At 40.1% G+C, this 25,288-nt stretch overlaps 1 protein-coding gene across 6 annotated transcripts in view; it reads right to left on the bottom strand.

The window, feature by feature from the left end:
• Positions 1-25,288, bottom strand: part of NTRK2 (neurotrophic receptor tyrosine kinase 2) — a 202,410-nt gene that overhangs the window by 42,676 nt on the left and 134,446 nt on the right. For 4 of the 6 annotated variants that reach the window (XM_048080554.2, XM_048080553.2, XM_066989061.1 and 1 more), the window contains 3 exons: positions 9,715-9,845; positions 3,667-3,839; positions 328-562 (listed from right to left, as the gene is read on the bottom strand). In XM_048080554.2, coding sequence (XP_047936511.1) covers positions 328-562; positions 3,667-3,839; positions 9,715-9,845 — 539 coding nt within the window. Of the gene's footprint in view, positions 1-327; positions 563-3,666; positions 3,840-9,714; positions 9,846-19,163; positions 23,109-25,288 lie in introns of those variants that run through there. The other 2 variants (XM_048080556.2, XM_048080555.2) reach the window with 1 other exon arrangement.

Here is a 25,288-nt window from a genome sequence, read left to right on the forward strand (position 1 = left end):
AACATATTTTAATAACTCAGAAGTATTGGGCCAAATCTGATTACCCACTCTTCCTTTCCATCTGCTTCTTTTTCTTCTTCACTATAGCCAAGCAACCATGTAAAATTTCTGCCCAGAAAGACCTTCCTATCTTTTAGTATTAGAATTTAAAGTCATCATACATAAACAGGACATGCCAATCTTATTCTGATTAATTTGCTCCGTTGTAACCCAAAACCAGGATCTCCATATGCCAGCCTCTAAATTACCTGACAGTGTAAAACCAAAATCAGTCATATCAGTACTGAACCAGACCTCAGTTGTTAGCACTTACAGCAGTTCACTTACCCTATAGTAGTCCGTGCTGTACACATCTCTAGACATCCCAAAATCCCCAATCTTCACCAGTAGGTTCTCACCAACCAAGCAATTCCGCGTAGCAAGATCCCGATGCACAAAGTGCTGTGATGCCAGGTAAACCATACCAGCTGCAATTTGCTGGGCGATATGAAGCATCTGGGACTGTGTCAGCTCAGCTGGACGGTTGCCTTCTGCCATCAGTACTGCATCTGGACCATGTGCCCTGCATCAAAATATAAGCTGATAAAGTGACAGGCCACTTGTAAGCTACAGAGGTGAAAGGTATTAGTGAGCCTAAAACCACACAAGTGACTTACTCATATATAAAAACAAAAGGGCTATCGATTCATTGGTGAAATAGCAACAATTTGTCTCTTGGCTTTTTTCACTTACTGTTTTCCTTCACTGAGTGAAAGACAAGCAGTCTGAAGAGCATTATACAACAGGTACATATACTGCTCACAAGAATAAGGCAGCTGGGTTCATAATAATATCCCCCTATCCTAAAGCACCCCCCTTCTCCTGTTGAATCCTATTAACTCAAAGATATTGATATCAGCATTCCTATGTACACAATTTTATGATAAGCATTACTAGCCAATCCTTAGCCAACTAATAAGGTCAGCTAACAATCATTCCTCATTCCTCGTTCATACACCTTATAATATTTTGAAAAAGGACTTTCCATCCATTCTACTCTTCTAGGTTTTCAGAAGCCTTTTTATTTTATTCCTGCAAAGTATTTTTCCAAAGAGACTATCTCTGCCCTTCCCTTCTCAACTGTTTTTGAAAAATACTCTACAACCAATTTTTGTTTTCTCTCAGAAAAGTCCTCTCAGAAGTCCTTCCTTCCTCCGAAGTAGAGTTTCAGAGAATCACCTTTCTAATCAATGAAGGCGAGGCCTTAATTCATCCCTAAGGAAAGGGCACAGGAGTTTGGAAAAGAGTTGTAAATTAATCAAAATCTGTGAGATCAAATCTGACATTACTTATTAGAAATATGATATTAAAATTGCCCCAGGGGAAGAACTTCATGAGCAAAGTGACAGATGTGAGAAAGAAATGAAAGAAGTTATGTAGCATTGCTGGGATTGCAGCTGGTACCAAGTAAAGAAGTTAACTGCACTTTCTCTGCTACAGGGTACAGCCAAACATTCAACTGGTCTGGGTGAAGCGGGATGTACAGGAGGATATGAAACCTCCAGCCAAGACTCAGAGGAAAATTCCTGTTGAAAAGCACTGTGCCTTTTCATTGCACTGATTTTTTTATTTTTATTTTTATTTTATTTTTATTATTTTTATTTTTATTTTTTTGGCTGCTCTCAGATATGAAGCTCCAAATCACTAAATTAGAGAATTCTTCTTTCACTGGTTTCCTTGACGAGATGATTTGTATCTAATGAAACTTTTGGATTATTTTTAACACTCCACCCATCTTGCACTTGTGGTGCTGTCTGTAAAAGAGGTGCTCCTCAGTGTCTGCAACAGTCAGTAACATTGACAGAGATTTCCTTGGGTTCAAATTAGCCTCCACTGTCCAGAACAAGCACAGGGCAGGCATGGCTTTGAGGCTGTGGTCCTAGATCTGAAACAGCCTTTGGCTACACACAGACAGCAAGGCTCATTTGGGTTAAATTTCGGATTCATTTTTCCCGTCAGCCTTTGGTGGCGCTGCAGGGTAAGAAATTCAGGCTTTTACAGCCCGCTTGCAGCTAACCTCTGATCTGCAGCACAAGCTGCGGCAAATGTGAGAGGAATGACAAATCGGAGCTTAGGTTAAACAGCTTGTCCCAGCATAATCATTTTATGTTCTAAAGACCAGGGCTGATTAATAATTAAAAAAAAGAAGAGAGAGAGAGAGAGAGAAGAGAGAGAGAAAGAGAACACCTAATGGAGGAAATATACTGTCTGCTAAACTACCTTTCTGTACAACAATTCAAAGTCAGAGTTAGGAGGTAAGAAAAGGCCAAACAAAAATAATCAAAGAATAAGTATTTCTTATCATGATAGTGAATCAGCTGCAAATCTGGCCTGTTCTAATGGAAATTCAGTGCTCTCAAAAAGTACTGGGACAGTGTCTTTGGAAACCACAGTTTTCTCCTGATCCACGGCAGAGGTCCAAGCAGGCAAATGTAAATGCCCCAACACTGCCCTGACAATACACTTAAATCCTTTGCCAAAGAGACAGTCAGTCTGGGAAAAGTAGTGTTTGCTCTGCATCCCCAGTTCAAGAGCTAGTCTCTCTGCCAGACCTGGCAGCCCTGCCAAAAAGGGAGGATGCTAGTTGATGTCATTTGCTTTTATGTGGTGGCTATTTGTTCACTAGAGATTAGAAGGACAGCAAACTCATTTCACAAAGGCAATAAAAATGCGTAAATGGTGACACTAGCAGTCACTAGCAATTTCAGGCAGATAGAAAATCTGAACCCATTTAAAGGGACATTAGTTTGATTATTTTACAGCTTTGTCAGTAGCATACATTACACAGATATCTGTCCAGTGTGGTGATGCCCCCACTTATTTTTCAGCAGAAGAGATCTCGGTACATTGAAATGTTTTTTGTGATACTTTTTGATGGAAGTGACATAGAAGACATTGAAAGAACAGTCCCTTATGCAAATGTTTTTATGTAGGAGCAAAAGCTGTCTCTTAACTGCTTATTTTTATGTCAATGAATGTCCACTCGTGGAAATGGCACATAGATAAGGCCACTGTTCAAATCTTGCTGATTCATGAGTTATCTATTATTCTAAACCTTGAGTATCATCTATTTATTTATGACTACTTTACTGCCAAATTTCAATTTATAATGCACATTCATGAACAGCTTTATGAAATAGACCTCAAAATGTAGTGTTTTCCACCACACCGAAGTTTCCATAATTCAGTTTTCTTGCCACAGATTAATGGCACTCTTTCCAAAACAGTCAGCGGAGGGAAGAGAAAAGGGGTTAGATTTCAGAAGCTTTTAGATGCCTACAGATAGCAATAGGTATTGAGTGGGATCTTCCAAAATGCTACCAGAAAGCCTGCAAGAAGACAGTTCTTACTGTAAACTTTATAACCAAATATTTCAGAATACCCTGAAATATACTAAAAAGTGTATTTCTTCAGTTTCCATTCCTTCTGAGGCTTAACTTAATGGTATTTCCAAATACACAAAGAAAATGAGTTCCACATCATAGGACACAAAATGAATGTTGCACAGATTTGCACTTTAGGGTGTCTGCATTTTTAAGGGATAGGAGTTAATTTGGCATTAAGTACCAATAGCTGCCAACCTTCATTGCCCACTTCTAGCTCTCCAGCACATGTTGGTGGGTTTACCTGAGGAACTTGTTAAGATCTCCATGCTTCATGTACTCAAAGACCATGATGAGCGGATCGCCCTCAACGCAGACGCCATAGAACTTGACAATGTGTTCGTGTTGCAGGTTAGTCAGCAGCTCTGCCTCACGGTGGAAGTCCTTGCGGGCATTGTCACTGGCATCCTTCAGTGTCTGGCAGAGGAAAGGAGAATGTGAGGAAGAAGAGATGTTCACAGAAGGTAGCGAACATGTGAGAAGACATTGTAAGGGTAAGATAAGGACATTATACTGCATAAAGAATGGAAGTACATTTTTAGTAACTCTTTTAGAAATGCGGATGTGATGTTTAAGTGCAATTTAGTAAAGGCAGTAGAATTGTTGTTCCCCTGCCCCATGTCACAGTATAATCCCCACCAAATAATTTTTGTTATAAGAGGATGTAGGAATACTCATGATCTTGCTGTTTCAAGTGTTTTCCAAAACACAGAACAAACAATCTGATCTTATCCAAAAAACATACTAGTACACGGCTGGTTTGTATCCTTTAGCTTGTAACTCAGGAAAACCCCTAGTATCCTGTTGGTATTTACCTCTGTTTTTAAGTTCCTTAAAATAAAGCTTTGCTTGCTTAAAATACTTAGTGGAACATAGATGCATTTCTTATGTATTACTGATGTAATTACTGCTGATGTTGGTCCCTGTGGTGCACTATACATTCAGTAGATTTGTAGAAGGGCAGATCCTTGGACCAGACCTTACAAGCTGCGACTTCAGTCAGAAACTCTTTTGAAATAAAGTAAATTTACTTGCATGACTAAGATTAAGAGATGTGTAAGCAACTGAAGTATCAATCCCAAATTGATAGACAGAGCGTAAGTAGATGCAGGTCAGAATCTTGGGGTGGCAGTTTTTATTTTTCCCCATTTTATTTATATATAGACCTAAAATCCTGCTCATTTTCATTTTGTAGAAAATATATCAATGTTGGATCAAACAGGAGGCTTGAACTTTGTATAATGAAATAGTACTAATTTACCTGCCACTCATAAGCAGTTTCAGATCTCTTCTTAACTACATTTCATGAGCAAGGAAACACTTTCATGCATGAAACCAAAAGCAAATTCTGACACCAATTAAGTGAGGAATAATCATAATTGACAATAAACCACTACTGTGCTCTACCTTCAGAAGGTACAATGGTGGTACTGTATTAATTGAAAAAACATTTTTAAAACTGTAAGAGAATGATAGCAGGTTAACAATGTTCACAAGTTATTAATCACAGAAACTTACAGCTGGGCTTTGTACCTCCGTATTTTAATTACCCCTAGACTTAAAACAAAAGACAATAAGACTCAAAACTAACAGCATTGCTTTAACTTAGGATGTTTTTTTCCTGGCTATTTCCTACTCTGAACTCATATAGACACCATGGGACCAACCACGCTCATCAGAGCAGACACAGAACAAGTTGATACAGTGCAATCATTCTGCCAACAAACCCAGTTTCTAGCTGTAATAGTCATGGTTTGTTCAGGGTTTTTCTTAAACAGAGAGAATTCAGTCCACTTTACTAGTATGATACCTATGCTTGTATGAATGAGGGACTAGGGACTAAAAGATGACTGTCAGAGAAAATGCTTTCTTTACTTATGAAACGGCAGACATAGACCTTAAAAATGATCAGCTGAGGTGAAAAGAAGCAGGGCTGAGTGAAAAGCCATTTATCAGATACAGGGGCTTTTCTCTGTAGATTTCAGGCTCTGTGGATAGCAGAGGCAATAGAAACTTGTTGTGCCACAACGACACTTCCCTGAAGAACCCTTTATGAATCTCATGTGTCTTCAGACACAGAACCCTTCTTTCGCAAGTTTTACCAATAATGATGCAACAAGGATCTTACAAGCCTTCATAAGCCGTGACATATTAGTATACACAGCCTACACAGTATACACATCTAAGGTGGATATCAAATCAGCTCCACATCTATGGTCCCCAGCAAAGCACATCTGAACCAAGCAAGGACTGAAACTGAAATATCTTCCAATGCATCCAGGCTCTGCGATGATGCCTTAACATGATGCAGGCACCAACTCACAGTCCGATCTATGCTATATAAAGAAAGCACCCGGAACAATTCTGTTGTCAATTGAGTCTCCTCTGTTGGTTTCATGTATAAAGCAATTGGACTGTAATTCTCCTCAGCAAGAGAATTAGAAAACAATTCATATAAAAAACATTTTTATATAATAGCAACCCAGGAAAAAAATGATAGACAGAAGCACAGGCTCATACTCTTTCCAACATGCTCTTTCCCTGGAAAGACAGTAAAAACGCTGACAGCTCTGCCCTGTGATGATGGCTTATTGTATATTTCAGGAGAAGCTTTTTATCTCACAGAAACAGCAAAATTATCATATGACAGAGCAGTTGCCATGGCAATTACACATTTTTCTGTCAAACAGCAAAATGCAAAAAGGTCTAAAACCCTGGCAAAACTCAGAAAGGGTTTCTATTACAAGGGCAACCTTAAGTTCTGTAACCCACCATTGCTGCAGCCCCCACTCCTCTAATTTTCATTACTTCATGCAGCACACAGCATAGACACAATGCATGAGAGATAGCCGACATAGGCAAGGAGGAGATTAGAAAGCGAAAAAATTAATAAGCACATAACATTTACATAGAAATGACAGGGAGTAATGCATTTAACTTCTTTTCAGTGTAAGGGGAAAAAACAAAAACAAAATAAAACCATAAGAGCACAAGACGGGGAAAAGAACATATTCATTATTTTTATCAATACTGACAGGTAAGCCAAAGCTCTGCATGCAAAGCACTCTCACCAATCAATGGGAGGTTTTCTCAAGCAAGAACTGGTACACAACCACAAGTACTTTCCAACCATTAGGCTGCTTGGCCAGCAGCTAAGGAGGAGGGGACATATTCCCTTAGGCAACAGAAGCATTCCCTGGCTGGTAGAGGAGTTCCTCATCTGCTGAGTTCAGCCCTGTGACAGGTGGACCGCCACCCCTTGTTTAATCTCCTTCATCAAGACCTTGCCCAGGTATCCATATAGAATCTGGACCCTGCAAACTTGCACTGCACAGCACTTGCTGTGCACAGCAAGTGCAAGTCACCAGCTTTTTAATCCACCCTGACACCACAGAGCTGTAACCCCAGCAGCAGGGGGATCTGGCTCTCACCAGCACCAGTATGATATGGTAATGAAACTCTCCTGACAGCCTTCCTTTACACTCTTTCAGCTTACTGCTCCCCAGCACCACAGAACACCTGAGAGTTGGAGAAGAGTTGGAAAGCTTTGGTTCTCCTCTGCAGTGCCATGGAAACATTCGTCACGTAGTACATACGTCAGTCTGCTAGACAAGCACAACCCTGGAGCAAGCAGCACAGGGTGAATCCTGCCTTTCCCACTCCCAGGTCAGCAAAAGGCAGCTGCTAACTTGTGTCCTGCAGGTCATCCTCACCTCCAGCTCCCAGCTACAGACAGTTTAAACGAGGGCAAAACTCTGACTGGGAAACCAGTCCTATGAGTAGACAGTACAGGAGTACTGGCCCTGAATCCGGGCCTGAACAACCACTGTGGCACAGCAAAAACAGCCAACAGGGAAATGAGAACCTTTCCTTCTCCCACCCTCTGTTCTCTAGAAGTGTCTGCAGCACATTGTGTACTGATCTGATCTGAAAAGTCACCTGGGGTGGGGGGAATCCCATGCCCAGACTGACCTGTGGTTAAACTCCGTGCTCGCAGGTCTTGATCCACAGTAAGCATTTCTGAACACTCAGTATTCCCCCCAAAAGTCCCGATGGTCAAAACAAATTTAACAGACTATGCTACTCCTCTTCCAATGAGGAAAAGCATTTGGGGTTGTTTATGCTAAGCCTGCTTTTGCATCTTCCCAGATTTCTCTGGAACTCATCTCCCACGCAATTTGCTGCAGCGTCAAGGTCTCAGATATCAGCCTGCTAGTGAGGAAAAGGATGAATGTTGAACTAGACATGGGATGTTTAGGCCAAAGTTTTAGCACACTTGCACAAGGCCATGCAGTTGCATAGCAGTCGGCAAGCCAGGAGACCAGCCACTGTCCTGAGGGTTGCAGGTGGATGAGGTCATGCTTCCTTGTTGCCCAGTACCCCTGGCACTTCCTTACTTCATACCAAACAGATGCTCCCTGGATCTATTTCACAGGGACAATTTTGCTGTGGCTTTGCTGAGGGGGGTGGAGGTGGTGGTGGTGGTGAAGCACTGTAAAACCTTTGCTGTTAGCCAGGAAAAGCAAACCTTGGCTGCTGGCATCCAGGTCTGCTCCTCGAAGAACAAAAATGAAACACTTTCAATGCCAAACCCTGTGGCAAATGTTGAGGCCTGGACACAGTCCAGTTCACCAAAATATTTCTCTTAAAGATGTGACTTTGGTCACTATCTAAGAACCAATATGAGAAACCTAAAATGGGCATAATCTGTCCACAGAGGTTATTCTTGTCATGGCTATCTGTGCAATAGCTTTTGATGCTAGGAAGAATTGATTTGGTAAAAAAGAATTTAAAAAAAAATAATAATACCAATCCAGAAAACTGACAGATTTATCACCTAAACCCATGGAGACACCTCTCCCTTTGAAGGCTGAATACTCTTGTGAATTACACTGAGAAAGTGCAGCAGAGAGAGAGGGCAGTACAGCATTTAACAGCAGAAGTGCTAGGCTCAATTTGGTCAGGACTTTCAAAGGCAGTGAGTGAATGGAGAGACTTTTATTTTGCTATCCAGCACTTCTCTGAAGTGATAGAGAAATGGAAGTTTCCACTCTAGTTTCACCAAAATACAATAGAAAATTCATTCAGTTCTAGTTTTGTCATCTCTTGTCTCATGCTTTCTCCCATCTATGACATGTCCCTTCCAGGCTTCATTTCTCCTTACCAGTCAACATGGTGGAACAACTCCAACTATCAAAAAGCTTGTAACTTTGATAAACACACACACAAAAATGTTATTTTTGATGGAGCAAGACAGCACTCTACAAATCCATCCTCATTCTTATGTTTTTACTACCAGATCCAAAACTCTGTGCCTTGTTTCCATTTTCAAAAAGACGATCTACTTGGTTTCTTTTACTGTACAGCTTGATCCAGAACATACACATGGTTGACTAATTGCGGCTGGTCAGACAAGATTATTTTCTGATCCCTAAACACAGCCCAAATTCTAAATGTGTATTCACCCTGCATTTAATGAGATACCTCAAATGTTGAACACCTCGTTCAGCTTTCAGCAGAACAACAGATGGAGATAGGAGATGGTTGCCAGGGAGACTTTGCAAGCTCTTTGAGTGTAGTATCACTGATAATATCTTCTAGTGTACATCCATAGCTGATGGTGATGACCAACCCTTAGGCCTTCCATTTTGGGGGACTAAAAGATTTGCTACCATGAAGCATGTTCAGTGTACAAACCCCAAGACCATGCTGGAAATTTCCCTTCTATTTTGGACTGTGTTTTGGAAGGGCTGACTGGAGCTGTATAATCAAGAATCACTCCTCCAGGTCTGAAATATCATGACTTCTGGATTTCCATATAGACAGTGTTTAACAGCACATGAAAATATTATCCACAATTTTGTGATTAATATAGCTGCCAGGAATGTTATGACCATTAACCACAGATAATTTCATTGGCCGATTAAGAGAATCACACAATCATGAAAAAAAATAAATAAAAAGCCTTATTTGACTGGCAATTACACACATAACCTATGCACTTAGCTGGTTATACATTATTTTGTTAGTCACATGCATTTTCAATGGCCTAGGCTTTATTTTTCACTAGTCATATTTTAAATAGATCAGAAAACATTTTAACCCTTTGTAACACTGTTTTCCCCCTTTTCCTTATGAAATTCAGCTCTCATTTTATAATCCACAGCAAGCTCACATATCACATTCTCTTAACACCCCATTAGCCCTGTGAACCTTTCCACACGATCATTTACAAATAAAGTAGCATTAGTTGCAACTACATATTAATGATTGAAACCCTAGACTCTTTTACCTTCACTGCCACCAAGATCTTGTCCTGCTCGGGACAGAGGTTGTAGCATTCTGCCAGAAAGACTTTCCCAAAGGCTCCTTCACCAAGTTCTCTTTTAAGAACAATATTGTGGCGCTTGATGTGCTGAACAACTGCAAAGAAAAGACAAAAAGGAGGAAAAAGTGAGCTGCAAGGCCTGGATGGGACAGGGTCCATGCTTCCAGCCACTTGGAGATGGGTTTGCCTTCAGAGCACAGTGTACATGGTAAAAAAAATCAAAGCACCCATATGTGATTCATTAGTGCCTTGCCCCCAAAAAAATGGAGTTATAAATATATTTATATTTGGAGAGTAGTCCATTTGCTGGATAAGAAGACGTGGAATTAAGAATCACCTGGGAAAAGGCTATCTATCATCATGTTTTGATGACTGCTGTAGAGCATACTTAAAAATGAATGCTGTTGCAATTTAAGGAAAAAAAAAAGAAAAAGAAAGAAACAGAATAAGAAAACATGAGCAACCGTTCTCATATCACTTCTATTTTTGTACCTCTAACAATAGCTGAACTGTCTTGTCCAGAGACAAAAATGTTTGGAAGAAAAAGTTTTAAAATTAACCTAATCCAGGAAAACAAAATGTGCCCTCTTTCAACTAGATTCAACTTGCTCTCTGGTTCCCTTATCACTTGTTCATCTGCTTTCCCTCTGTGAGCTATATTGCAGTTACCTTAAGATAGAAATTTCATTCTTACAAACATGATTTACAATATTGCTCTGAAGTAAAAGAAATAAAAGATGGACAAAGGCTTTAGTCAGTGTCATGGACAGAGACTTAGCTGAATTGCTGCCCAGAAACAATTGATTCAGACATTAAAATCTTTGAGCATTTTTGTTCATCTCATTTTATGTTCTCCTTTCAGTGCAAGCTTCCATTAAAAGATTTAATATTTAAAAGACTATACCAAATTTTGTACAATGCACCATCAATTTGCAATGTTCTACCTAAATAAAGCAGCTGCAAGGTCAGTTTAACTGGCCAACTCGACAGGGTGGACTGCTTGTGTTGCTGAAATTGTACAAAACAGCCAGTATCTACTGGCACATTTAACCTAAGAGCATTTAGCTGCTTCTGCAAACACTGAAATTCAATCCTGCTCAGACAGAGCCTATTTGCAACTTAAATCTGAAATGCAATAGGCTAAATAGCGGTGCGTAGGCATCAGGCTGCCTTCTGCCAAGATACAAATCTCCACTGGACCACTTAGCTGCAGGGACCAGGGCTGAACCCTGTCAACAATCTGGGATATATTCAGACACAGCCCACCCCCTGGCTCCATGCTTGGCCACACGCTTGTTCCAAACCGAGTGACCATTAACTTAGAAACTACCTTACCCCCATTACTAGGGGGTGGAAAATGGAGTCCTGCTAACATCAGCAGTGGGACAAAAGGACAGTGCTTGTCCCCACTGCTATCGCCAGTGTTTGGAGAGTGGGCCCACAGTCTGTGAGAGGGAAATCCCCACATCCCGCACCCCCAGCTGTGGAGGACACCCGAGAGCACGAGTACACGTTGCAGCAGTGGGCACGCATGATGGGAGCCTGGTGCTGAAGCAGTGCAACAATTGCTTGGCTCTCTCCCCACACCCAGGCCCCTTTTGCCCACCTGGAGATTGCAAGGCCCTTGGGCAGCCGTGCCTATGCCTGGCTGCTGCGAGGGGATCCAGTCACCATCATACCGGGCCTGCTGAGCCTGAGGTGATGGCTGCCTGGACGCTGTGTGAGACCAAGAGCAGAGACATTCAGCTCCCTGGTACCAGCATCATCACCTTAAAATGCCCACAAACCCCATCAGCTTTTGTAGCAGAGAACAGGGCTGAAGTCCTGCCCTATTGGAGTCAGCAAACCCCACATCTAAAGGGGGGGGCTTTCACTTTGCTGTCATTGCTGCTACCAGAGACTTGGCAGTGACCACAGCCAACTTCCTGAGCACTGATTGGGTCCTCTTCACTCTGAACACCAAACACTATTGATGTGTGCCCTGGAAGTAAGAAGACTTTTTACCATGTTCCTGGAGGATTGCACAAACAATGGTGTAAAAATAAATAAAACGTGTATCAAGTATTTCCCTATAGTATACTTACAGCTGCTGCTACATGCTCTGATATAAATCAAGCATTTGAATAAACAACTTGTCCCATACCAAACTGTCAAAAGCAAAACACTGCAAGCCACAGAAGAGCTCTGCACAGAGTATATTTGCAACTTGTTATGCTCTATCCATCCCTGTTACCTTTCTAAGCTGAGCAGAGTTGCTAAACAAATAAAAAATGACAGTAAATGTGACTAAATACATTCAGATTAAATACAAGAACAATGTAAGTAAATCAAACACATATGATGTGACAGAAATATGAGCTAAGGAAAAAATCCGTTTGGCACACTCAGGGCCCCTGACACCATACTGACACCATATTCAGTAGGAGGAGATTCCAGCAGGAGATACACTGAAAAATGCAAGTCAAAATCTGCTTTCAGTTAATATCAGGATAAAGCCAATTAACTCTGTAGAAGTCCAAGAGATTATCCTGGATTTACATCGAAGAAACAAAGCATAATTTGGCCAAAGAGGTGGCATAACTGAATTACCAAAGAAGTGGTCTCATAACGTTGTCTTACAGGCAAAGATACACAAATATTCAAAGGGTGGTTATGTATTTTCCTCCTTTTGACTCTAAATGGTGATTGCCCTTGAGCTGCCATTTGTGCTTTTAAAAGCATGTCATCCCTGGTTTAAAAGATCTTGTTTGATTACTGTAAAAAATATGTTACATTAAGCTAAGAGCTAAGTCAAGTTGAAACACTTAAGAGAAAAATGAAACCTAAAATATGAAGTGAGACTGAGCAAACTAAACAAGGGTAAATGCTGAATAGAAGCTGTGGTGTTGAATAATATCCATGAAAACCCTGCCTGTAGAAGCACAGGGCTCTTCTGGATGACTGCAGGGAACAGGCTGGCAACAAGAAAGTGGACTGCAGAAAAGGATTTTCTTCTCATCTTGTGATCCCAGAGGCCCTCCAGCAAGACAGCTGGACTGACAGTATTTCATACACTAACGAACAGCATGTCACATTGTCAGTGATGCATTGAGGCCTTATCCTGTAAACACTATCTGCAGGCATGGGATTTCACTCGAAGGTAACCTACCTTTGATGGTGAGGCTGAACAAAGGGGATCACTCCACATTCTGGAATGGGTTCCAAGAAAAACAGGCAGCTCAGGATCACCTCACCACATTGTATTCACTGAGCTGGATGTGACTGATTTTGGGCATGGACAGCAGGACACTCAGAAGCACAAATTATTAGAGTTTCTGCACGTAATTAAAAAATAAAACGCTGTGACAGAGTGAAAGTGTTTCCCCCTTGGTCACAAACAATACATCTGAACATTTTACCACGACATGTGACCATTACACCATCTAAGATAACCTTCTGCACAGCATGGAGCATAATACTGATTTAAATGACTTGTGCTTGGCAGGAAAATACCTCCTGAAAGGAGCTGTGTCAGTCTTTATTTGGAAGTCTGAGCTATTCTCTTGCCCTAATGTGTAATCATTTTCATTGCTAATAAAACTGCAGGCTTTCTTCTTTTCTCTTTTAATTTTTAGCTTGTCTGGCTTGCATCTTTCTTCCTTGGGTTTTAGTAGATTTCCTCTGCTAGCTCAAGCACCCTTTTAAGGTCTGGTGCAAAATACACATAATCTACGTCATTCTTGCTATCGGTAAAGCAAAGCCATGGAAGCTCATTGCAGGTAAGCATTTTGTCTAGTTTGCCTGTCACTTTTTGTGTCTCTTCTGTGGAAAAATATTCAATATCCTTTAAAAAATGTAGTTGTTTCCAGTTGTTTTTCCCAGCTGGAAGTCACATCACTCTCTACCCCAGGTTGTGATATAAGCATAGAATCAGCTCCCTATACCCCTGCACATCCAAAGATCACACTAATCCTTTTAAGGCTAGTTTTACTAAAAAGCACAAAATTTACATACATACACATGAACACGTGGCATTCATGAGTGTCTCACCATGTGAACACCTTACCCAATTACAGTATTACAAATGCTGCAAGTTTCAGTTATGTTCTCACATACCTTATGGAAACAACAGAGCACAGGAGAAATCTCTGTACTTACAGAGAGGCTAAATCACAGGGACTTCCTGTCTGATGGACAGTAAGAGCCACAGCAATCAAGCTCCATCCTTACTGCTCACTGAACTGCCAACACTAAAAGACTCTGTTGTGTTGCATACCCACTTAAATTATCTTCTAAGTCTCCTTTCCAGGATACTGTTCAAAATTTTGCTAGTGGTACACATGTGGAAGATTCTGATGAAATGTGTTTTACCAGGAGTCTAGAGAAGAGGATGAGGATCTTCAAGATGTCAAATAAGCAGACAAGGTAATATTATAGACAAATTTACAGTTGCATAAGAAAAAGCAGCAGCAGGTAAGACTCAGCTTATGATGTGACATGAGTTGTCACAGAAAGACATTTTGCAAAGTTTCTTCATTATCTTCTTCCATTATTTCTCTTGCAATCACTAAGACTCAGCTATTTCTAAGATCTTGCTAGAAAAAAAACAGGTGTAAATGGCTGAGTGATTGCTCAGATAGTATACCAAATTTGTACAGCATTTGTCATTCACATAAAAGGTAAGGTGGAATTTCAGAGAGAATCACATAGCAGGAGGATACAAAATCACTACAAACAGCAGACAGCAAGTCTAGCCCAATGACCTTCAAATTCTGCAGTAGCATCAGTAGCAGCAGCTCTACAGTCCTGCATGCTACTGACAGAGTAGAAATTCTGGCACACTAAGATATACTGTCTCTAACACGGCACTAAGATATACTGTCTCTAACACGGCAATAATATGGCAGCAACAAAACCCACCAACTTTATAGAAACAAATAAATCGCACGTTAACAAAACTTGCTTTCAGAGTTGCCTGGATGCAGAAATAGGTCAGCTCAATTCTGAGAGTATATTTCTGATTATTTGATGTGTTCATCCCATACAACATTTATTACTTATTATTCTATATAAATTTTTGTGTAGTGATACTGTTGTTTAACTTTTACCATAGAGCAGCAACAAATCCTCATGCAAGACTGGTGCCCTGTTCTTATAAGTGCACATAAGGAAGCAGTCTGTTTTCAGGTTATAGTGCACACTTGAGACACCTCTTTCACTGGATTAAAATAAGCCAACAGAAAACCTGCTCCTCGGGTATTCTACTCCAAATCAGAGGTGCTGGTACAGGATATGGAAGACAGGACACAAAGGATCCACAAAAGAACTACTAGGTCAGAGAGACACTCGGGCCTTTTCACGTTATCAGTACAAGTATGGCTTCTGAATCAATTCTGAATTAATATATCAGTGACTTCTCTGATTTTTCACAGGCATCACACTATACAAGGGGCCCTGAAGGAGATGTTTAATGGACAAGCTGAAGAAGGCACCTCCATGGGCCTAGGTCTTCCTGAAAGAAGAACTGGAGGTGTTTTATTAAAAATAAGTACTCACCAGAATGGCATAATTCCCAGGGACTTCCCAGCTGCCAAGAGCTACATCTGGTGATAAACCCGATAAATCTGTGACTTCCGTAGCTTTGCCTTTCATTTGCTTTGTTTACAACTTAAATCCTCACAGGATCTCTACTTTAAACTCCAGAGCTTCCATTGTCTTGATGGGGAATTAGGTTTCCCTTTGTGATACAGCACTGCAGCTCCTGGGAATGTGCCCTGGCAACAGTCCTTCCCGGGGCAGCTGGGGCACCACAGATCTTGTGCACTGAAAACTCACTTTGTTTTAACTGACATGGCCCTTCTCTGGCTGAAAGTCAAGGGTTTGCTGGATTTTGCGGGTTTATATGTGATTTGTGGTCAAGATCTTATTTTCTTGTTTGGCCAAGGTCTTCTCAGTGTCCTACAGATAGGCATATTGCCACTCTCAATTACATCCTTATAATCAAACAAAAACTACTTCATAATAAGTTATAATAACAATGCTAACATAGTTTTAAATACATGAGTTTTATGAGCTAATTTCACCCAACAGGAAAAAAAGAATTATGAAGTTGAATGAATTTTTCCAGGCATTAGTTTTACCTTGCATACACAAACAAAGCCCTCAAGCCTTAGTAATCTGAAATTGTTTTTGATTTCAATGATAAATATGTCCTAAATATGTACTTGTCCTGTAATGTGCTAAAAAAAAAAATGGGGATATATCAGAATAACTGAAAGCTGAATTTAGCTGACTACATTCAAAGTAGACAGTAGACATTATTCACTTTGTTTTTTCTCTGTATGCTGCTTCCTGCTTACCAACAGTTTTTTCAGCACTGTGCTGCAAATCAGCTTTAAGCAGAAAGCTGTGTTGCATTTTTGACCAAACTTTGCCTTTGCAGATGTGCATACACTTAATTTGTAAGTGCCAATCTCCATGCACTTCTTCCACATGGTTACTGAGTACAAAACTTGAAGGCTTTGTGCATGAGTTGCAGTATAAAACATCTGCTAATATTATTTTATTATGGCAAATCTGGTCCGTCTTATATGTCTAAGTAAACTGGAAACAATGATGTCACCACCACCACCCTTCTCTTAGCTCAGACCAGGAAATCCTTTCCCTCAGCATGACACTAATCTTTATGGATCTTCTGTGCCACAGAAACAGAAGGACTCAGGAAAGGATGGGGAATTAACATGGAAGAATATCCCTAGATGCTTGCAGGGGAGAAGGGCTAATAAACATTCTGCCTTCAGAGCATTAACTCTTTTTCTACCTTTTTTCCGAAACCAGCATAGTCTGAAAAGCATCCCAGGATGCCAGTCTGAGAAGTAGGACCTGAAAGAAACATCATACATTCAGAGACTGAGCCATATTCAAGCTTTGCCTAAGTGGATATAGAGGTGCAGTTAAAAGAAGATGACCCATTCTTGATGTAGGCTTCTCTGCTTTACTTTTTCTCTTCTTATTTTAGAAGGAAAAGAAATCAGGAAAAGAAATTATACTGCCTGAAAACCCCGCAGAATGGGTGAGATGAGTAGAACCATCTTAAAAGCTGAACAGAGCTGGAAAAGAAGTTATTTCCTCTTACAGATGTTTTGTCCTTCAGTGGTTCTTCTCCTTCCCTGGTGAGGCATTTGTTGTTCTGCTTTCTTTCACTGACAAGCTGGTACTCCTCTTTGCTGGGGTGTGCCATCTACAAAGGATTACTCCCCAAATAGCTTTCTCTCCTTGGCCTCTGTTACAGTTTCAGGATCCCAGTGCTTACTGATAACAAAGGCACTTGTAGCTAGCAGTGTATACATGCATAGTACACCCAGAACATTTATCTTTACTGCTGGGCTATGCCAGACAGCTCTGCTACAGCCACTAAACAGTCAAAAGATTATTACATTGAAATAGCTTCAAACAAAAGCCCTACAAATTCCCAAATGAAGTCACCAAGGGTTTACAAGACAGAACGTGCTTAGGGTTTTTCAGGATCAGGTCCTCAACAACTGCAAAGAAAATATCACATTTCTTTTGTCTTGTTGCACACTAAATGGGAAAAAATAGTGCTCTGTTTCCATGCAAATGCAGCATGTTTCATTTTTCAGAATTACAAGACCTACCTACCATAGACCATATGCTATCTCCTCTGCTTACCTGGCTCCTCCATTTTGTATCCTCTGAAAGGCTGAGACTGTAAAGTGCATTTTCATTGTATGACAACAACACAACCATTCTGTATGTAGAAGTCATGAGGTTTTTACAGCCTGTATGATGTCTCATCATTTTCCAGGGTCTGAAAACCTCTCCAAATCCTCAGGATGGATAAGAATAAGACTGTGGCATGCCTCTTGCATTAAGCTTTGCTAAAATTGACAGTGGTGCTCCTACTTGGAACTACTCTGCAAATTACACTAAACAATAGCCCAGCAGGATGTGAAAACACTTCAAAACCTCTTTCAATAGCAGTAGGATAGGTGCCTATTCTAATTGTCCTGGTGGAAAACTCAACCTGCCTCATGGTTACAGTGAGAAAAGATGTCTTGACACTGGGAACACTAAGATTTCCCAGATAATTTCTCTTGAAAAAAAAAAAAAAGTCATATTTTCTTTTCTCCCCTCTTGGATCTGCATGTTATTTTCTTGTAATATGAAAACTAGCAAATCTAACTAACAGGTCCAGCAGAGAATATGAGAAGTCTTCTTCCATCCACTTGAGCTCCGGATATTGTTATCTGTCAGCTGAAATAACATTTTACTACAATTCAGACAAATAAGAAAGAGTCCTCCTTCTTTGTTAAAATAAGTTTGATGAGGGAGCAGTCTCCTCTACACAGCCTCTTGCAAACAGCCTGCCCAACGTAGAACCCATTGCCCTGTTAGCAGATCTGAGGCAGTCTTACGCTCTGCACATCCCTGTAGCTGCAGACAGACAGGCACCAGTCATCCAGTCAGAACGCGTCCCCTCCGTCCAGCCAGCAATCCAATCACAAATAGGTAGGGGACATAAAATAGGAGCAGTGAGTGCCACAGTTTCACTACAGCCAACAGGCAAACAGGTTGGCTTCTCAGCAAAGTTCCCTTCAGACAGCTGCTTAAATAAGAACTCTGTAAATTTTGACAAAATTGTATACATTCCCTCCCACATATCAATGAAACTTTATTTTAGAGACAGAAAATGAACACAGATGCAATAACCAAACAGCAACTATGTGATACATCAGAAGCTAATGAAAAACAAAGACCTGTACTCCTTTAGGGTAACAACAGCTTCCTAAAGGATCTAGTATGTTAATGAACTGTCAGAGCCCCAGTACCAACAGCAACAACACACTCAAACATCCACTAAATGGGATCTTTCAAAGCTGTGGCCCATGACGAGGCTGAGGACAAGTTCACTCTCTGCCATTATGCTTTCAGCACCTAAAAGCATCTTGTTTTTGAGTTGATAATTACAGTGTGCTGAGCCAAGCAGCTGTCACTAAGGAACAAGAGCTGCCCAAATGCAGCAAAATGCATAGAAGTTTACTGGCTGATTTATCACACAATAATGAACTCAGTTACAGCCTTTTTCTGTTTTTTACTTCCATGCATCAAGAGGGAGGAGAAGAAGAAAAAAAAAAAAAGAAAAAGAAAAAGAAAAAAAAAAAGAGGAAAGGGAGGAAGAAAGAGCTTTGAACATTTTGTTCCAGTCAGTTTCCAAGAAAGAGGAAAACACCAGGCGAGATTCAATTGAAGGATGCCCTCCCACAACCCACTGTTGCTGGAGAAGTAGCCACTGGGCAGATACCCGAGACGTGTATTTCCCAAAACACACAGACCCAGCCTTTGCAGAGATGTGAACTTTTGCTGATGGCAGCACACATACATAGCAGGGGAAACAAGAAGAAGAACAGCAGAAATGGCTGAATGAACTTTATTCAGGATCTGACACATTATGTCAGTATAATGAACATGACCTAAGGAAGAGTGTTACACTCATAAGCAGACTGAGTTGGCAATGCTGACCAATTAGTACCGGTTAATTTTGCGATGATAGGTAGTACACATGCGTGATATTCTATAAAAGCTGAATACGTGTCACCATAAATCAAACACTCTTTTCCCCCTGTACTCTTTATTCTTGGAAAGTACTTACAGTTGAATCTTCTGCAATACTTGTATGCTGAAGTGAATGCAAATGTTAATTCCGTGGGCCTCTGCTAGAAACAAAAAATGTTTTGGCCAGAGAAGTTCTTTTCTCACTTAGCATCTATGTGACTATTGCTTTTTTTAAAAAAAAAAAGAAAAAAAAAAAGAAAAACAAGTCTGTTTTATTTCAACTACCATACACCACAATATTAGAGCACAGTTTAAAGAAACTGTAGTCTGCACAGGAAGAAGATAGGAAAAATGTAGTGTTGTGGTGTGTTTTTTTTTTTTGTTTTTTTTTTTTTGTTTGTTTGTTTGTTTGGGGATTTTGTTTTTTTTTTCTCCTGTTCCTTCTGAATTTCATGTTCTCTCACTGAGCAGTAAGTGCCAGCTGCCTACATATTCATTTACTCGGAAAACATTTTGAGCAGCAGTAACCAACAAAAATGGCTGCTACATTTGTTCAGCTGTAATGGCAGAATACCCCACATGCTTATCACTAACGGAAGTATTAAAAATTACCATCGTTTTCACTGTCACTAGTCAAACAGCTGGATTTTTCTCTCTAGTTGCTCAGAACTGGCACTTGCAGCTAAGGAAACAGGTGTTGTCCGTCGTTATCATGCTGTCTGTACTAAAATAAAACACTGAGAGGCGTGAGTTACTGCTCAGCCCTGTAGATGAGATGTCACCAGGGTACATTAACAGACTAGTTCACAACCACTGTTGATTAACTATTGCCTCTTGCGAGACAACCTCCAGCAGGAGGCTGAATAAGGTTTTGCTTTTAAGAAGGACTTGGTGTTAAGCCAGTTAAAGCTACTTTGCCTTTTGGTAGTCCAGAATCCACAAAATGGTCCAAATGCAATTTCCAGGATACTGTCTTTCTAGTCTGCTCTTCTGGTCAGAATTTTAGAGAAAAGAGGAAGGGTCAGAAGCTAACATGATCAGGTATAAACCACTTCCAAGATTTAGTGGGTAGTTTTTCCAGCATTTTCCCTTATACAGCTCACAACTAACTTACAGGGAAAGTATGGTGTTTTCACCATTGCTTCTGTCATATTTATTCTTCCCTTTTAACTCTCTCTTCATTATGAGAATTCAGCCACATGTTCCAAAAATATAACAAGCTCTAACTGCAAAAATAACCATACTGATTTGCATTTTCCCTTACAGAGAAACTACAGAGAGGCAACATTGTTTACTTCTGAGACCTAGACAGACACACAGAGATGGAAAGGTATTTGTCATCAGGACTTCAACAAACAACTTTTATGATGCTCCTTCTGAGTGAATCCCTTCATCACTGTTTTCCTCATCTAGAAAATAAGGCCAGAATTGTCTAGATGTCTTGTAATAGGTCTTTGTTTGTTTATTGGCTCTTTTTGTTTGTTTTTAAGATTAATTGCTTTCTATTTGGGCTGTGTCACAAAGCTATAAAGTGCTTTACATTCATCAAAGATCTTATTTGGTGTATTTTCAAAACAACGGTCCAAACTCCTCACTGCCATCTTAATTTCCAAATCTGAAGAAAAGACTCTTCAGATGTGCATTTGACCTCCTTATAGTTTAAGTATATTAAAACATAGTCAAAAATAAGAGCAACTGAAAAAAAATACATTCATAAAAAGGATTTTACAACAGCTCTATTTTCCTTCCACCGTCTTCATTGTTACCTTTTATGCCATGAAATTAATCCTGCTTTCACCCACAAAATGGAAACTGGGAAACTCAGTGGATCATTCTAGATTAACAGTCACAAAGAGAAGCTGCTGAAGAAAGCAATTAAGAAACCCACAACACCCTCTAATTAAAAACAAAACAAAAGAAAACCAAAAGAAGAACAACAGAAACAAATGACACACCATGAATGGAAGAAAATATGTGATGTCTGCTGCTCAGTTAACTGCCCTAATTCCTTGCTTACTCCAGTCTGTACGTCGTTAGTTTAGTCTTTTATGTGCTATCCCACATAAAAATAAACAGGCCCTCAGGGATTAACATACCACAACCAGCACTTCAAAACTACTTGATGCTGCTTCCTTTCCACACCTTCATAAATGTAAACAAATCAAGATTTCTGAACAGGAGCTACTGAAATGCTTTTCCTTCATATTGTGCCAAACAGGCATCAGAAATGCCAGTTGTGTAGATCAGGGAAAATGGCAAGTTGCATCTTACTAAGGGCTATTCTGGCTAAGCATCCAAATACTACCATTGGGAAAAAAATTATTTTTAAATCCAGAGCATTTTAAAAAGTATTTTTGATTATAATTAGCCCAGTTGTAAGTTAGTTGCAATAGCTGGGGGCAAGTGGTTAGAGAACCTGCATTATCCCTGCTATTGCACAAAGTACTGTGATTTCACATATGGGCCATGGTGAAAGCTGTAGTTAAGAACAGCCATAATGACTTCTGCTTCAGTTCACAGTTTTTAGTTCAAGCCCAGCTCTACAGGACTCCTATTCAACTTGCTCAAATCAATGACAGGCTTGCCACTGCCATCAAGGGGAACCTGAAGCATGCACTCTCACAGAAAATAGGTACATCTTGCCTCAGAAACACCATCCTTCTAATTGGACAGGTAGGAACATGAATGTAAAGACAGTACATACATAACAAATTTGCTGCATGATGCAGCTTCCACCCAGTAATTTGTATCTGCATATACAGTAGAGAGGAGGATCATTCACATCATGGAGTTTATTGTCTCCAGTGAGAAGTGCAAGCCTGAATTGCTCATGGGCACAACTCAGAGACTAAGTATGGGCACAGTGAAGCATAAACTCTGAAAAAAGAGAAGGAAGATGACTAGACTGCTCTAACTCAAAAGAAAGGGAATGTTCAGACCTCAGCTTATTAGTAGTACTAATCAAATTTCCTCCCGTTTTTGCACTTAGGCATTTTAGGCCCTGTTAATTTAGATTTGTTCATCCTGAACAGCCTGTTACAGCTGCTCAGGAACAAGCCAAACATCTGCCCTGCAAAGACTTCTCTTAGAAATTTCATACAACATTTTGATAAAATCCTGTTCCTAGTACAGCAAGAGTTTGTCCGTATCCAAACCAATGTCACTTGTTTCCGTACAGCGATTCTTTTCTGTTACCCTAGACAATCTTATTTGGGATATGCTCAGAAAAAAAAAAAAAAAACAGACAAACTTTTGCTGGCTTATTTATCACTACTTCTTAGTGACTCAGCTTTATTTTGATGCTATGTATGGCACAGCTGCCAGCCTGTTGGAAATATTCTGCATCCCATTTGGTTAGTGATCCTGCAATTTCAAAAGCATGTGATCTCGTATGGAAGTTTGCAGATGTAGTTCCCTCACCCTCCCCAGCTATAGCATGACAATACATGCCAGAACACAGGCTCTGGCACAGACTTTGGAGACGGATGTGGAAAGGTTACACAATTTTGCAATAAATTCATTATGATCAAGCAGCACCAGTTAAAGCAATCACTCTCCTGGCCAAAGAAATAAATAAGGAAAAAAAAAAAAAAAGAAACAAGTCTTCGCTTTTCTGATGTCCTGTTGCATCAAAGCACAGGTTGCAACAAGCAGAGAAAGTGTAATGTGCTTCAACGTCTTTGTCAGTTGCTATGGTACAGTTTCTTATGGAAAATTCCTTGTTCTGCATGATGTTTTTCCTGCCTCATTTGGGATGGCAGAACCGTTCCTTGTGTCACCTGAGAAACCGGGCTGTCAGTTTCCACCTATTGGTGAGAAAGAAACTCATCAACAGCAGAACTCAATGGAAAATTCCTCGGGCAGACGTGTCTGCGCTGGAGGCCAACATTACACTGGGGAGGACAACTCAGGAGCCGAGGGGGCCGTGCTGCCACACAGGATATCTGGCTTCCACTTCAGGGTTGGCCACAGATTTCCTGCGTGAGCTGGGGCAAGGCATTAAACCTCTGGGACTGCCCACTCTCTGGCCAGTGCACAAGGGCCCCAGGTCTGCAGCCAGCCCACAGACCAACCAACTAGAGCCAGGGTATGGGAGCCTCAGCCCAAAAGCTCTTCAGACAGGGATTATTTGAGGCTGCGGAGTCCCACAGTGCTTTGCACAATGAGGTCTTGTCTGGGCCTCAGAGCTCTAAAGTAATGCATGCAAATAATAACAGATAATTGCATTGTTCTCTGCTCTTAAGGAAAAATAGCAATACAAGCAAGGTGGGAAAACTCCGGTGTTGTTGTATACAGCCGAGCAGGAAAAAACATTTGGCTTTTAGAGGAGATCTGCAATCTATTTTCTGCATAGATTATACCAAAAATTGCCAGAAATACAGTATAAATATGGTATTATAGCATCACACTGGTGATACAAAGCAATCAGGAACAGGGCTTTTTTCACTAGTGGAATTTCTTTTATAGATTAGTTGGAAGTAAACCGATTTTAATGTGATATTTTTCCTGCTGGAATGTTTCTCCTTCCAATCAAAAAATAATTAAATTCCACCACTTTTGATTCATGACAAAACCACAGCATGGTTAAAATAAAGAGTGTTAACATTTTAATGCAGTTGAATACCTGCCGTACTCCAGAACAGCAAAATTCCCCTGGGCTCCCTATGGTGATAAGAAGAGCTTTTGACCCCTCTGAGGAAATGGGTTTTGGAAAAAAAAAATGTGTAAGTGCTTGAAAAGAGACTCCTTCACTAACTTCTGTCATGAGAATGAAGAGCATTCAAGATGTGACAATGCGATTGCACTCTATGGGACAAATTTCTGTTGGCGCCAATATTTAAAGCTCCATTGACTTCAGTGGAGTTTCACCTTTTAATCCAAGAAGGTTCAGACTAGTTGGATATCTCTTTCAGTTACATACAACCATTTTTCTCTTTTAGAGTCCTTCCCTCTCCCAGATGATTTCAACATGAAAATTAATGGAAACACATGTAAGAATGAAATATACATGCTAAATATTAATTGCATACAAGTCAGAACATGCAAAATTTTGATTCCCACAGCACTGACTTCAGCATAAAGCAAATCAAAAAATTTGACTGAAAAATTTCAGAGGGCATAAAATAAAGTTTCAAAGACTCGGCAACAGGAAAATGATGATTTTGAGTTACCTTTGTGGCTTTCTAAAATAATCAAATTTAACATTGAAAGTGAAAAAAATGTTTATTTTGCCACAAAAGGAGATCAAAAAAGCTTAAAAACAATCTTGAAATATTTGCCAAAAAAAACTTTATATTTTAATACATCAAATTATTTCAATTTTATTGATGGTGCACAGTTTTCCCATTTCAAATTTTCAGCTAGAAACAAAACTGAATCAAGTGCCCTTAGCTTTAACTTTCATTCTGATTTTAAAGTAGAAAGTAATTTTGAAATGCTGAAATCTCACATGGGAGAAAAATTCTATTTTTGAACAGCTTTACTTCTGTACATTTAAAATCTCAGCTATTACCATGCTTTAGTATGGAGCTTTGGAGTAAGAGGAGATATACCAAAGATGGAATAATTCAATAAAGGTTGGATTATTCTGGTTGTACAGCACAGAAATGGTTCTACATGTTCTTCCTCTCTGACTTTGCATTACAGTGGAGGGACCAGTCATTCAAGCTATCACTGGACAAAGAACTGTATGCCAATCTCATATAGAATCCTATGCAGGATGTCAGCTCATCAGCTCGTTGCTCCACTGATCTTTTTTTTTTTTTTTTCCTCGTTCTTATCCAGAATTTATCAACTTTCACTTCCAAGAAACTTACCCAGCAAAAGTCATGGGCAAGTGGAGGAAACAATGTGGAGAACAGAAGTCAAAACTAAGCTTTAAGCACGGCAAAGTTATATGCAAGTTCTAATGAACATACAGCATTTTGAACCAGATCCCAAGATTTGAATACAGGTGACTTTTGATAAGCTTTACATCCTGATCTCA

Source organism: Anser cygnoides, chromosome Z (genome assembly GCF_040182565.1).
Source record: "Anser cygnoides isolate HZ-2024a breed goose chromosome Z, Taihu_goose_T2T_genome, whole genome shotgun sequence".
Classification (NCBI taxonomy): domain Eukaryota; kingdom Metazoa; phylum Chordata; class Aves; order Anseriformes; family Anatidae; genus Anser; species Anser cygnoides.